This window comes from Oryx dammah, unplaced genomic scaffold (assembly GCF_014754425.2).
Source record: "Oryx dammah isolate SB20612 unplaced genomic scaffold, SCBI_Odam_1.1 HiC_scaffold_25, whole genome shotgun sequence".
Classification (NCBI taxonomy): domain Eukaryota; kingdom Metazoa; phylum Chordata; class Mammalia; order Artiodactyla; family Bovidae; genus Oryx; species Oryx dammah.
This window is the reverse complement of record NW_024070209.1, coordinates 4,661,238-4,676,907: the sequence shown is the minus strand read 5'-3', so window position 1 is coordinate 4,676,907 and position 15,670 is coordinate 4,661,238. Positions and strand designations below refer to the sequence as shown.

The 15,670-nt window shown below is 42.7% G+C and overlaps 1 protein-coding gene across 2 annotated transcripts in view; it reads left to right on the top strand.

Annotated features, from left to right (window-relative positions):
* The window catches only part of AFF3 (AF4/FMR2 family member 3), a 577,629-nt gene extending 562,586 nt beyond the window's left edge, over positions 1–15,043 (top strand). For both annotated transcript variants that reach the window (XM_040267685.1, XM_040267684.1), the window contains 4 exons: positions 1,610–1,703; positions 4,932–4,981; positions 5,440–5,663; positions 9,400–15,043. In XM_040267685.1, the coding sequence (XP_040123619.1) occupies positions 1,610–1,703; positions 4,932–4,981; positions 5,440–5,663; positions 9,400–9,521 (490 nt within the window). In that variant the 3' untranslated portion in view covers positions 9,522–15,043. The remainder of the gene's footprint in view (positions 1–1,609; positions 1,704–4,931; positions 4,982–5,439; positions 5,664–9,399) is intronic.
* The last annotated feature ends 627 nt before the right edge of the window (positions 15,044–15,670 follow it).

Sequence of the window (15,670 nt, the reverse complement as noted above, 5' to 3'; positions counted from 1 at the left end):
AGTTTGTGTTTTAATCATTTGAATGGGAATTGTACCCAATGTGACCTCTCATATGTAACATTTTGGATGCAATCAGAATGATTCATCTGTCTCTTTACGTGTGGGATTAGTAGGGCTGAGTCAAAACAGTGTGTTCAGGCTCTCAACACGTTAAACTGAGGAGCCGTTCCTTCCACTTTGATAATCAAAGACTTTATAAATGTTAATCAACATGTAACAGGTTATTTTCTATAATAACAGAAATGATAATGATTATGTGATTATAATAACAATAATTTTCCCCATGACATTTCCTCAGGACACTTCACTGTTAGCACCTGCTGTGATAAGGAACCAAAATATCTCTATGACGGTTCATACTCCACCTAGAACCTGATTTGCAAGTCGTAGAACTGAATCTCAAAATAGTAAGAGTAATAATAACAATAGTGACAGACACAAAAGAGAGGGTCTCTGATGGTTTTACATCACCACCTCATGTAGAGTTTGACGTGCTGTTACTCAGGGATATGTTGTATTAATACAACACGGAATGAATGCAGCCAATATTTTCTAATAACTAAATAGAAAGTAACCTTTAAAAATTGTATTAAAATAAAAATAAATTTTAAAATTTAAATAAAAAAATAAAATTTGAGACCCTTAAGTTGTATTTTCTAGGTTGGTATTCTACTCTGTCAATACCATATCTGAGTTAGCAAATAATTACGAGTGACAAGCACCAAGAAGTAGTTGATATGGCTCGGGAAGTGCTTTCTATGCTCTTTTCAAACTTTAACTTTCATGCTAGGATTAATAAATTAACTATGATTAGTTCATATTATATAAGAAGGATTACTGGTATGTAAATAACAAATATATAAACTATAAAATAAAATAACTACTCCCAGCATAATTTTTAATTATTTATAAAACACATTCATATCTGTTACTTTATATGAACTAATTATAGTCCAGTAAAGTAGTTTTTTTTTAACTTTTTATTTTATATTGGAGTATAACCAATTGACAGTAATGTGATAGTTTTAGATGGACAGTAAAGGGACTCAGCCATACGTATACGTGTATCCACTCTCCCTCAGTAAAGCAGCTTAAAAGTGAAGGTGACAAAAACAGGTAGAAGGGCTGTGCTTTCAACAAAGCCACGGCCAGAAGTTCAAGATGTCGGAGGAAAATCAGAGTAAGGTAGTTCTACCCTGAAGTTCACCCAGAAAGCAGAGCGCGCGCTGTGCTAGAGCTTCTCGCGCCTCTCGTGGAGAGAGACTGCCCTCTCGTGGTGGAAGAAGGAAATGGCCAGCTGCTTAGTCCCAACGGAGAAGCAATAAAGCTATTCATTTGTACTTATATTCTTTATTTATATATACACAGTTCACTGATTCATATTTATACTTATATTGTTTATGTATATATGTTGTTTATTCATATTTATTTATATGAAGGGATGTTTTTAATGGAGTAACTGAAATTTTGAATCACATCGAACCAATGGGAAGGTCAGATACCTATGTATAGAAATATTTAATATATATATAATCATGCTAGGAACACTGAGTGCATTGGAACAAGATTGTTGGCATAGGGGCCGCTCATTTGTCTCTCCCTGCTGCAGTTACCGATGCCTGGCTCTCCTGTACTGGAGGATGTTTCGACTCAAAAGGGATCATGCTGTCAAGTATTCAAAAGCACTTATCGACTATTTCAAGGTACTGTCTGGCTAACGGGCAGAATGTTGTACCCAGCTGTCTCCCTGTCAAGGACATGTTCAATGTAGAGTCCACTGATTGGGGGCTAATACAGGAGCCGTCTGATATCTGTACTAACCCCCATTTACGACCTACTCATGGCATTCAGGGCTCAGAGAATAGCCCGAGAACCCATCTAATTTATCCCCCTGCCTGTGCCCCTAGAGAAAGAAGATCCTGTTACCCACCCCAGCGTCCTAGGAGGTCCATCTTTATAGCTAACATAAATTCCTCGTGTTCACGCAGAGCTTCTTCCTCTTAGAAGTAGCTCCTTAGAAGTAACTCCTCTTTGCTATCTCCAGTCACTAATTTAATTTTTAATAAAGGCGTTATTTTAAATGATAAGAAATGGCTTGGTAGAACCCAGAGGCACTAGAATAGCACTGTGCACATAAAAGGATAGAATTGGAAACTGCACTTTTTTATGGAATGAAATCATTTTCATTGGGAGAATGAAGAAAGAGGACGGGAGACAAAAAACCCTGATGTTCTGCTGTGAAGTGGACCTGACATAATAATTTATTTGAGACTTCTGGCCTCTTTGCTGTCCATTTGACTGTAGAAACAAGAAATTATACCATCTCTGCCTCCACCAACTCTTTATCAGATACGCAGCCATCATTTTATATTTATTTTTGGCTGCACTGGGTCTTCATAACTGAGTGGATTTTTCTCTAGTTGCAGCGAGCGGGGGCTACTCTTCCTTGAGGTGCCCAGGCTTCTCGTTGCGGTGGCGTCTCCTGTTGCAGAGCACAGGGTCTAGGCGCCTAGGGGTCAGTAGTTGCAGCATGCAGGCTCAGTAGTTGTGGCTCGTGGGCTCTAGCACTTGGGCTCAGAAATTGCAGTGTACAGGCTTTTAGTTGCTCCATGCCTGGACCAGGAATCTTCCCAGACCGTGTCCCCCTGCACTGGCAGGAAAATTCTTATCTACTGTACCACCAGGGAAGTCCCCACAGTCATCATTTTAGATCTTTAATCCCCAACCTCCACTTCTTGGAGATGATTTCTGATGACCCGGCTGTGTTGGAGGTCCATATCCATCAGATAGCCTGGCCGTGCATGTAGAGTATCCGGGTGCTAAGCCAAAAAGGTAACTGTCTTAGTCCACTGACAATCATGGATTATAATGACAAGTACTGACACTAAGAGTCTTCCTTTACTTTGGGTGCCTAAGTTTAAGTCATTTTCAAAAATTTAGAATCTAAGAACTATTTTGGGCTCCAAAATCACTGCAGATGGTGACTGCAGCAATGAAATTAAAAGACACTTGCTCCTTGGAAGAAAAGTTATGACCAACCTAGACAGCATATTAAAAAGAAGAGACATTACTTCGCCCACAAAGGTCCATGTAGTCAAAGCTATGGTTTTTCCAGTAGTCATGTATGGATGTGAGAGTTGGACTATAAAGAAGCTGAGCATGGAAGAATTGATGCTTTTGAACTGTGGTGTTGGAGAAGAGTCTTGAGAGTCCCTTGGACTGCAAGGAGATCCAATCAGTCCATCCTAAAGGAAATCAGTCCTGAATATTCATTGGAAGGACTGATGCTGAAGCTGAAACTCCAATACTTTGGCCACCTGATGTGAAGAACTGACTCATTGGAAAAGACCCTGATGCTGGGGAAGATCTAGGGCAGGAGGAGAAGGGGACGATAGAGGATGAGATGGTTGGATGGCATCACTGACTCAATGGACATGAGTTTGAGCAGGCTCAAAGTTGGTGATGGACAGGAAGCCCGGTGTGCTATAGTCCATGGGGTTGCAAAGAGTTGGACACAACTGAGTGACTGAACTGAACTGACTGGAGAGCTATTATTTAAGAGTTATTATAGTAAAGCAAAGCACTTGAATAGAGAAGGAATCCGAACTCTAAGACACAGAACTTTCAAGAGATCCAAGTTCTTAATGTATATGGATTGTCCGTGAAATTGTACAGAATGAACAAAGAACATAACTTCAGAATCAGAACTCCCCCTCCAGAAGTTCCTGGTAGACACCCTAAATCAAAGGCTACTTCAATACTACTTAAGTTTAGAGATTATGAAAACTTTAGGAAACAATGATTGGTGTTAGTTGCTCAGTCATGTCTGACTCTGCAGTGGCTTAGACTGTAGCCCTCCAGGCTCCTCTGTCCATGGAATTTTCCAGGCAAGAATACTGCAGTGGATAGCCATTGCCTTCTCCAGGGGATCTTCCCAACCCAGGGATCGAACCCAGGTCTCCATTATTGCAGGCAGATTCTTTACCTTCTGAGCCACCAGGAAACAATGATAGTTGGTTCATAAAAAATAAGTTTCATCAGTACAACTGGCTCTGAAAAACAGGACTTTGCCCCCCCCTGTGTTTTTTACAGTCACGGGACCTCAGTTGTAGTGAAAGAGGCCAGAAGGCAATGTTGCACAATTCCCATGTGTAAGGCCATTTCTTACCATTTTGATAACACCTCCACTAAAAACTAAAACTCAGTCACCACTTCATAAAATTCTTTTTAACCAAAAGAAGCATTTTGTCTCTGGGGAACCAAGCTGAGGCTATTATATTTTCTTGTTTCTGGAAGGGAACATTGACATCCGTATTATAAAGACCATTTTTTTCCTTAACAATCTCACAGATTTGTGTCCAAGAAAGCTTCATTGGACTCTCAGGGAGGAAATCTCTCTGTACATTTAGAAACTTCCCTTGCCACAGGCAAAGTGTCTTTTAAATGCCTGATGCAAACAACTGGCTCAGGCAACAAATCCTAAATCAGGATATTTAAATAAATCAGAATTTTTGAATTCAGTCTCTGTTAAGGAAATACATTTAATCTATTCTTTTAGACATGTTCAAGAGCAACTTCCTTTAAGAGAAATACTTTAAAGCTTCCTAAGTTAAAACAGTAACAATTAATGGTCTCATATATTTTCAGGCATTAAATGTTACGTCAACAGTTCTGCAAATATGCCCTACGTTTAAATATAAGATGTTCTCAGTGTATGTGTGGGAGGGGGGTTGCCTGCCACCCTACTGTCCTGCAGAGAGGAAGCCAATAGCCTAGTAACTATGACTTTCCAGATCCAGTCTCTGTGACCCTGCATTTTATCTACAGAGTCTGCCATTGCTTCTCTCAGTGGTCAACTAAGAAATTGTTATTGTGGGCTGTTTAAACTCAACCAGATGGTACTCACTGTCAACATTTTTGTTTTCTTGCAGAATTCATCTAAAGCTGCCCAAGCCCCATCTCCATGGGGGGCCAGTGGAAAGTAAGTTCATTTTTGCAAAGTGAAGGTGATAAATGAGATGTTGCATGAAGCTGAGCAAGAGCTTTCCCATGGCTCAGTGGTAAATAACCCACCTGCAATGCAGGATATTCAAGAGATGGGTTGGAGCTCTGGGTCGGGAAGATCCCATGGAGGAGGAAATGGCAACCCACTCCAGTATCCTTGCCTGGAAAATCCCATGGACAGAGGAGCCTGGTGGGCTACAGTCCATGGGGTCACAAAGAATTGGACACAACTGAGCCCTCCCACCCCAAACACACACACACACACGCACACACACACACACACACACGCATGCACGCACGCACGCACACACACACACACACACACACACACACGAAGCTGGGCAACGCGTACTGTTTACAGTGCCCTGAGGGGCCGCCCTGCCTCACCAGGTCCTAACCTCTCCACTCTTGTTTTTCCATGCTCTCCCCTTCCAGGAGCACTGGGACCCCATCCCCCATGTCTCCCAACCCATCCCCCACCAGCTCCGTGGGCTCCCAGGGGAGCCTGTCCAACAGCAACGCCCTGTCCCCGTCAACCATCGTCAGCATCCCGCAGCGCATCCACCAGATGGCGGCCAACCACGTGAGCATCACCAACAGCATCCTCCACAGCTACGACTACTGGGAGATGGCGGACAACCTAGCCAAGGAAAACAGAGGTGCCTGCACCGTGGGGGAGCCGTGCGTGGGTCAGCCACGGCTCGGGGAGACAGCCTGATCCTTGGGCATCACGGGGCGAGACTGCGTTATGCACCCAAGTAGAAGCTGTCACCTACTGAGGGACTTTTCCCCGACTTCTCCCCCTGCTCAGCACCTCCAGTGCCTCTGCCTATCTTTATCGTTGCTGCGGGAAAGATAGAGATAGAGATGGGGTTAGAGATGATACAGGTACCAATGATATAGATACAAGTTATGTAGATATGCACACGTATGTTTTCCCTTTAAACAGTGAGGTCCTTGAAGGTAGGGACAACATTTTATTCAACTTTGTAACCCTAAGACCTGCACAGTGCCTAGAAGACAGCTGGGGGTCTGAAATACTGCGTGAATTAATTAGCTGATGAGTATGAATGTTCCTGGGCTTCCCAGGTGGCGCTAGTGGAAAGAACCTGCCTGCCAGTGCCGGAGGCACAAGAGATACAGGCTCGATCCCTGGGTCAGAAAGATCTCCTGGAGGAGGGCGTGGCGACCCACTCCAGTATTTTTGCCTGGAGAATCCCTGGACAGAGGAGCCTCCTCTGAGTCCATACGGTCTCAAAGAGTTGGGCACGACTGAAGTGGCTTAACACACACACATGAGTGTTATTGCCTATTCAAATGATAGCTGGTTACAACTGAAAAAAAAAGTTTTTATGGGTAAGTTGTATTGCTTTCTTTTTAATTAATTTTTATTGGAGTATAGTTGCTTTTACAATGTTGTGTTAGTTTCTGCTGTGTGGATATATATATCCCTTTTTATCTGATTTCCTTCCCATTTAGGTCACCACAGAGCCTAGTAGAGTTCCCTGAGCTATACAGTAGCTCTATTTCTTTTAAATAATGTTTGTTTTTACTCATAAAAGCATGTTTAAACTGGTATGTATGTAAACTATGGCTAAATTTGTAAAGTACAGAAAATAGAGAAAAAATTTTTTAATTATCAGTAATCTTATCACGGGCTTCCCTGGTGGCACAGTGGTAAAGAACCCACTTGCCATGAAAGAGACCTGGGTTCGATCCCTGGGTCAGAAAGATCCCCTGGAGAAGGAAATAGCAACTGACTCCAGTATTCTTGCCTGGAAATTCCGAGGACAGAGGAGTCTGGTGGGCTACAGTCCGTGGGTCACAAAAGAATCGGACACAACTTAGCAACTAAACAACAACAATCTTATCATTATTAACATTCTATTGAAATGTCATCTAGTCTTCTCCAAATACGCAGGATTTTTACCAGAATAAGATCATAGTGTATGTACAGGTTTACATCCTTTTTTTTTCATTTTACATTATATCAGGCATATTTTCATGAGACTAACTAGTTCAAAAACACCCTTTATGATGGCTCTGTAACACTGTCATAATAGTGGTTATACAGTCGCTGTGTGTGTTAGTCACTCAGTCGTGTCTGACTCTTTGTGACTCCATGGACTGCAGCCCGCCAGGCTCTTTTGTCCATGGAATCCTCCAAGCAAGAATCCACTGGAGTGGATTGCCATTTCCCTCTCCAGGCACTCTTCCCAACCCAGGGATCGAACCGTAGTCTCCTGCATTGCAGGAGGAAGCTTTACTGTCTGAGCTACTAGGGAGCTGAGCTACTTTATACAGTCTTAAAGTAATCACAATTTCTCAAACCATTCCCCTGCTGTTGAACATTTATGTTACTTCCACTTTCTTCCACTATTACAAATAACAATATGATAGATAGCTTCATATAAATCATTGTTCATATTTCTGATTATCTTCTGATAGGAGGGAGTTGTAGAAATAGAATGCTGAGGTCAACAGGTATAGATTCTTTTAAGACATGCATTGTTATGAAAGAAAATGAAGTGATAGTCACTTAGTCATGTCTAACTCTTTCTACCCCATGGACTATAGCCTGCCAGGCTCCTCTGTCCACAGGATTCTCCAGGCAAGAATACTGGAATAGGTAGCCATTTCCTCCTTCAGGGGTTCTTCCTGACCCAGGGATCGAACCCAAGGCTCCTGCGTTGCAGGCAGATTCTTTATCATCTGAGCCACCAGGGAAGATCTGACTGGTATATATGTTATTAATGTTCTCCCTACCAAGTTCCTGCTCTTTCTCCAGTACTGAGTGAGAGTTTTGTTCCCATGGTAACGTGCTTCTGAGGCTAAGACTGAGGAGTTCATGGTGAGATGAGAACCAGTGGCACAGATAGACAGCTGGGCCCTGAGTACGTGAAACTGATCATGTAACCAGATGGGACATAACAGCAGCTCAGGGATGGTGTACCAGAAAACCCAGAGGGGAAGCCAAGGAGGTCAGTGCCAGGGGCCAAGACCAGCAGGACAGGCCCCCTAGAGGAGCTGGCACAGAACAGGATTTTGAAAAGCAGATAGTAGTCGAGTAGCTGAGATGGAGTCGGGGTGGATGTCACAGGTGAATAAAAGAGCAAGGACAAATGTACAAAGGTTTCTATGGCCAGTTTGGGAGAACCTGAGCAGGCCAGGCTCCAGATGGTGTCACCAGCTGCCACCTGTCCCTCAGCAGAGCCACGCATCCAGTCTGAAGTCCACCTGGCCTCCCCCAACCTGCCCCTCCTCCCCGGCTCTGCTCCTGGCTTCCTGCCACGCTGTCCTCCCTGCCACCTGGACCCTGGCTCTTCTCTGAGCCTCCCTAGCGGAACCTAATTCAGCACATTCGGGAGCACCTTTCAAATCCTCCTCCCAGGTGGCTCAGGCAGTAAAGAATCTGCCTGCAGTGCAGAAGACCAGGGTTCAATCCCTGGGTCGGGAAGACCCCCTGGAGAAGGGAATGGCAACCCACTCGAGTATTCTTGCCTGGAGAATCCCATGGACAGAGGAGCCTGGCGGGCTGCAGTCCCTGGGGTCGCATGAGTCGGACACGACTGAGCGACAGACACTTTTCCCAGATTCTTGCTTCCAGAGAGTGCTCTTCAGTGGCCTTGGTCGGTGCTGCGTGGCAGCCGCGTGAACTGATTTGTCCCTGTCAGCCGCTAAACTGCAGTCTCTGAGATGGCAGAGCCTATGCAGTCTTCATCTTGGTGTCCTCTCTGACTCCACCCTTGGGCCCCTAGCATAGCGCCTTGGCAGTGATATATGTTTAAAGCAAGGACAGACCCAGAGAAGGTTCACAGACTGGCTGGCAACCTCAGTAGAGATGTCTCAGAACCCATCTGTGAACAAGGACCTACACTGTGGCACAGGGAACTCTACTCAGCATTTTGCAATAACCTATAAGGGAAAAGAAGCTGACAATATTTCACATATGCCTGAATCTATGCTGTACACCTGAAACTAACACAACATTGGAAATTAACTCTTCTCCAATATAATAAAAATAAAAGACAGTGTATACAAGCTGATTGTTCCAAAAGCCAAAAGAGAAAAACAAAAACCCATCCCTGATCTGCCTCCAGGAGCCTCGGACTCCCCCAGAGGCTCGGCACCTAACACAGTTGAGTACAGTGGAAAGGCTGACAGAGCTTCAGGCCAAGTTCAGGGTTAGAGGTGTCACTGCACAAAGGACAGTGCCGCCCGGGGAAGTCGGTTTTCCTTGCTTTCCGGCTGAATAGATGTCATTGGTTTGAATTAGAAGTCACCAGTCGAGGGCTTCTCGGGATGTAGGTGAGCTCTCTGCTGGGGGAATCACGTCATGTGATGGGACCAGGAGCTGAGCGTGTGTCCCCCTGACGACCCTGTCTGTTTCACCAGAATTCTTCAACGACCTGGACCTGCTCATGGGGCCGGTCACCCTGCACAGCAGCATGGAGCACCTGGTCCAGTACTCCCAGCAGGGCCTGCACTGGCTGCGAAACAGCGCCCACCTGGCCTAGACACCTGCCCCCGGGCTGCGGCGTGCGCGCATCTCCACGGATCGCCCAGCGTTTCTGGACACTGTGCTCCCCACGTTCCCGGCCACAGCATTTCTCGAAAGGCGGTGAATATTTTTCAGCATCGAACAGCAGTCTTTTCTCCCAGGGCATGTGTGTTTGTGTGTGTGGGTGTGAAATAAGCTGCCTGTGGAGGTGTGTAAGACACAACAGTTCTCTAGAACACATCTTTGTCTAGTTTCCAGAATCCCAGGTTAGACAAAGTGATCTGACATTTCTGATCAGAGAAAACACACACTCACACACACACACACACACACACACACACACACTTTCTAGTTCAAGCTAAACCGTGACTTCTTAGAATATTCAACCAAAATCTCATGGGTTAGTGAACCAGGTGCAATATAGCACACCAAAAGCTTGACTGCCAGTTAAGATGAACCCAGCTCTTATACTGTTGATTACTTTCAGTATTAATATACTTTTCTCCCATTATTTTTTTATTGTCTGTATTAATGGGTATTTGAATAATGAAAATAAGTCAGTTATTTTTGTGCTGGACGTTTACTAGATTGCATGTTACCAAATACCCTGCCTTTTGTCTAGTCCCTCCCCTCCTCCATCCAATTCTCCATCTAACTCTATCAACTAAACGTGTTAGATGCAAATGAATCGACTCCCATGGGCCTTCCCTGCCCTGCCCTCCAAAATAGTATGACCATGACCCTGACCCTGAGATTTGGTGGGGAAAAAAAAAACTCTCCATGTCTTTGAAAACTCGCCCAGAAGAAAGCAGCAGCAGCTGTGTCCCCGGGCTCGGTGAGAAACAACCCTCTGCATCTGCCAGGAGCCCAGCCGGCACATGTGTTTCTTCCTCCTGCCACTGTGACCCCTGGGGCTGCGGAGCCCCGTGGGTTTGTCAGCCGATACTTTTCAACAAGCCTTTTCTTTCTCTGAGAGCTTTCTTACCCATGTTCTTGGCCAAATGAGGACATTGTCTAGGGTGTCCCTTCCATCGGAATCTGTGTCTATTGCTTTGTCAGGCCGAGACCTGTTTGCTGCCGTGATTCTGTCTAATCCTCCCTGTCTTTGGAGAAAGTGCCGTGTGGACCTTGAATGCATTTTTGACCTGGGGGATGTATTTCAGGGTCTGATAAGCAGGTTGCTCACCACAGAGCAGGGGATCCCTGTAGTGACTGCAGTCTGTCTGGGGTGGCAGTGACCTGAACACCATGCTTAAGCCCCTGTGCATCCGGTACGTGTATGTCTTCCCCTGATTCTTTGTTTTGCTTTTTTTAATTAAGTTTACATTTTAGTTTTTTCAACATTTTGTTTACAATGTTTGTCTGAAATTTCTTTTATTGTCTGAAATTTATTTCTTTTATTGTCTCTTGTCATATCCTAGATTTAGTGTTCTTGTTAAATATATTTGAATACAAAGATATTGGTTTAAAAAAAAAAAAAGAAAGAAAAACTCCTGGAAAGGAGGATATACCTTGCCATGCTTTAAAAACAAAAATAATGACCTTGATGCCTCTCACTTGACAAAATTACCCCAAGACAGCCTGAGAAAGACAGGTGATGGGGTACATGGAATAATCCCTCTTTCAAGGTGATGGTAACGTAAAACATGTATATCAGATGCTAATGGTCTCACTGGTTTGGTTGTAATATTAACATTTTCGTCAGCCTGATCTGTGGGTGGGAAATCAGATTGCTGTAATTCCCTAGCTCTAAGCACTGATTCAAAACTGTGCAAGTGATTGAACAGCTTTGGTGATTTGAAATTCATTTCAATGAACAAGTGAAGGCTTTGTGAAATTTGCATTTGGTGTTGGCCTTTAAGCAGCTGGAAATATTAACAATACTTCTTTTTTCACATTTATCCAACCGAGGTGCTTCTGACATTCCTTTCACTAATTATTCCTAGATTTCCCCTTCCCACTGGGGTCTAACTTAAGAAATTTTTATTTATTTTTTTGGAGGACTGAGGCTTAGTTCTACTCACTGTTGCTGAATTCTGATGAAATGTTCAGACTTTCACATAAAAGGATGGCCCCCCCAGTGTCCCTGGGGTGCCTTTCTGATCTTATTCACCTTTAAGCCCCAGGCCACATGGTGGTATCCACAGAGTGTGCTCACAAGTCAAGGCACAGGCTGCCTCCAGCTGGTCGTGCCAGCAGCCCTACATCAGGACGCCGTGAGCCGCAGTCATTTCCAACAAAACGTGAAACCAGTTGACTGGGGGCAGTCACAGCGTGCTCTTCCTCTCACAGCCGCGTTTCATTGGTGGAGCGTGTTGGGGCAGTGGTTGTTCCTTGCTTTGGCATCAGTGCTTTTGATAAGGAAGCATCTTCTGATCATTGCTGGTTCCTTTTCTTTAGTTTTGTTCAAAGTACAAATAGCTCTCTTGTGTTTTCTGGATATGAAACTAATAGACACTCATGATGAAAATTCAAACAATGCAGACAAATGTAAAGTAGGAAGTACTCAGTCCCATCCCCCAGAGACAGCACTGCTCACCCTTCCCTGTATATCCTTTGGGAGAGCCTCCCATTTAAATGTAGAATGTCTATCATCATATTCTTCTATTTGAAGACATTATTTCTTCAGAAGTTCAGTACAAGTTCAACTGGCCTTATCCCTCCATGACCTGAATGGACCTGGATCACAATTGTTAGAAATATCTTTGAAAGAGAGGAACCCAAATATATTCATGATTAAAATGTGGGATTTGTTACCATTCGACACAGATCAGATTCACATGCAGAATTGTGTTTGGGAAGAGAGGTTCTGTTAAAACGTTATTTCTGGAAACTTTCAAATTGCAAACAGAAAGTCGGACCCACTATCTAAAGAGAAATGTACTGGAAAAAAAATCTGAAAAGTTGACAAACTGTGTATTGGATTGAACATGTGGAATCAACGCAGTAAGCTTTTCTGCACTAAAATGTACCCTCGTATCTACAACAAAGATGTGTGTATTACATAGCAGTGATGTGTACATTTCTGACATCCCATACATAATATACACAGTTTGTATAAATACATACATTTAAAAATATATATGTACAGTACAGCTACCATAAAACTGTAGTATGCTTGAAGGATATGACCAGTGCCTAATGTTGAGTATAAGTCACTGCGTGTTTAAATCACCTTGGAAGTGCAGTAATTGTTATCAAATTAATCAGTGCAGCCAACCTTATTTATGAACCACATCTTTGAAACTGTGCAGTAGTATATACATATATATTTTTAAATAACATTTTTCACAGTTTTCCAGAGTTACTGTTGAAATCTGTATCACCAAAAAAAAAAAAAAAGCAAGATTTTTTTTAATGATGTAGACACTCTCCAAACCCAGTAATCTGTGTGTGACTTCCTGTTTGTAGATACCCAAGACACTTTAGCAGTCACCAGCCTTAATGCATGTACAGGATATTATTGTGACTTAATTTATCTGCAGTTTTTAATCCATGTGAAATTGGAATTTATAAACTGACTTGGATTAACTATGTCTGCCTTTCTAAGGTTGCAAATGTTACATTAAATGATTTATGTTGTAAATGAGAGCCATCGAGTTGTACGTAAAAATAAGAAAAAATGTCCACCAATTTCTGTGAATATTTTTACAAGGAAACTTCAGACTCAAAATATATTCAAATAAGCATTCTGGTCCCTAGTTCATAATCTCTTTAGAATGGACCTTGTAGTTTCATAAAAATTTTTAAATGATACTTCCAACAGATTATCATTACCAAGTCTGATATTTTTCATGGGGGAAAAAAGTAGTGTTTTCATTATTGGAAGTATAGTTTTCTACTTGTCTTTCCCATTTCCCAGCATATTTACACACATGTGTGTGAGAACACACCCACACTGTCCCAGAAAATGCTGAATAGGGAGCTTAAGGGGGTTATTTTGATAGCTACACTGATGCCTGTCCAGCCAGCAGCCCCGGGACACTGTTTTACTCAACATTCCATAATGACAGAAGTTAATTCCCTCACTTGTGTCCACCAAGTTTTTCCAACTCTAACCAACATGGTGGAATAATATCAGCAATATTTTCTTGAGTGAAATGAGAGAATTTTGAACTACTGAAGACAGAGATATTAGACCAGTGGCTTTCCATGATATATATCTCCTCCATGTGAGAACGTTTTTTATTAGCCTCATACTTTTTTACTCTTCTTTCTCCCCCTTTTCATTCCTTTCCTCCTCAAATTAAACTAAAAAAAAGTAGAAACAGTAACAGAAGTAAACCCGTTGCTTCATTTTGTCCAGCCTGTATCTTTATATTCAAATACGACAGCAGAACCCTAGCTCCGGTCACCATGAAGACCACCTCATCTCACAGATGACCAGAATGGGGTCCTTGGCTTTGCTTGCTCCAGAGACCACTGAACTTGGCACTCTTTCAGAGGTGGTTTGGGCTAAGAAATATCCAATAGTCTTTCAAGAGCTATCTTCCCCTTATGCAGTTTAGGCTACTACTCAGCTGAAGTCTATTCCCATCAGAATCCTATTTTTAAGAAGTGGTAGCCCAGGCGGTAAAGAATCTACCTGCAATGCAGGGAACCAGGTTTGACTCCTGGGTTGGGAAGATCCTCTGGAGAAGGAAATGGCAACCCACTCCAGTATTCTTGCCTGGAAAATCCCATAGACAGAGGAGACTGATGGGCTGCAATCCATGGGGTCACAAAGAGTCGGACATAACTGAACAATTGACATTTCACTGAATCAACTGGAGTCTTAAAAGATCTTTTTTTTAATGAAAGGAATAAAACAACCCAACAACGTAAACTGCATTTCCAGCAATCTGGAGCCAGAGTTTATTTCCTTGTCTTCCCATTCCCAGAAGAACACAGTTTTTTGACATTATAAACTTCCTGATAAATAGCACAAGAAATGTTCAGACTTTTGAGATGCGTGTTCTCTTTGTTCAAACCGAATCCTTCTGTATATGTCATCAGATGGGTTTGTTTGCTTGGCATAAGGGAAATTATAAAACTCTGTTCTCAAATGAAATACATCTGACCATAGTTTGGTTTGGGTTTTATTAATTGGTGCTCTGAGGCAGCAGGGGGTGAATTTGGGGTCAGTTGGAAGGGGATATAGGCTCACAACTCTTACTCGTAGTAATGGGAATCAAGGGATTAAATCCCTCTAGATTACTTTGAAAAGCCACCTCTCATGGCCAATTGTGAACACATTGCTCTGAGGGATGAATTCAAGGTACTAATTGCCAGTCAACACGAGGATCAGCATTTGTCTTTAAGCATCAGGAAATAACGTTGAGACCTGAAAAGCCAGATCGCAGACTCATTTCTAACATAGGAAAAGCTCATCAGAAAATGCTTATATCCAGCTATGGTGTAAGATAATGCCAATGTTTAGAATTATCCAAGAGTGCTCTTTGTTTATAAAAAATAATCCCAATTTTCTTACTTCTGTATTGGTTTCCAATGCTTTTTCAGTTTTTCATAAAACAGGATTGATTTTTTCTTCTTCCAGTATTTATCTTCTCTTTATTTCTAGATGCCCAAATGAGCAAAGAAAATACCACTGAGGAATGTGCGTTACTTGACTGGGCAGAGTCTACCCACAGTAGCCAAATGTATGTGGCTTTTTAAATAACATTCTTTGAGTCTCCTCTGTTACCTTCATTGGCAGCGTGAATGATCACCAAAGCTGAAGTATGACCACATAGTTCAGGTGTCAAAAATCCTAAGCATGTAACACACTCATCTTTAGTGATAGGCACTTCCTTAGCCTTACCAGCTATCTCTGGGATCTATTTGTAGGGCAAAAAAAACAGTATTAACACTTTCCTTTGAGTAATTTACAAACTGATTATGAATCCCCTGAGGTCCCCAGGGCTGCCAACTCAACCCAAAATTTCCTTCTCTGTGAGCTGGCTTGATTTTTTTTTCATTCCTTTGGGTTTTTTGTTTTTTTTTTTTCCCTTCTATCAGTCAGATTCTGTATCTTGACTGTTTAGAAGAACAATTACTAGAGACAGCGGGAACTTTAAGCAAACAGATTCAATATGAGAATTTGATGACGTTGAGGTTTGAAGGGTCAGGGGTAAATCAGGCTGCCCAGACACTCTCCTCCTTTGCTTGCTGCCCCCAGTTCTTGGA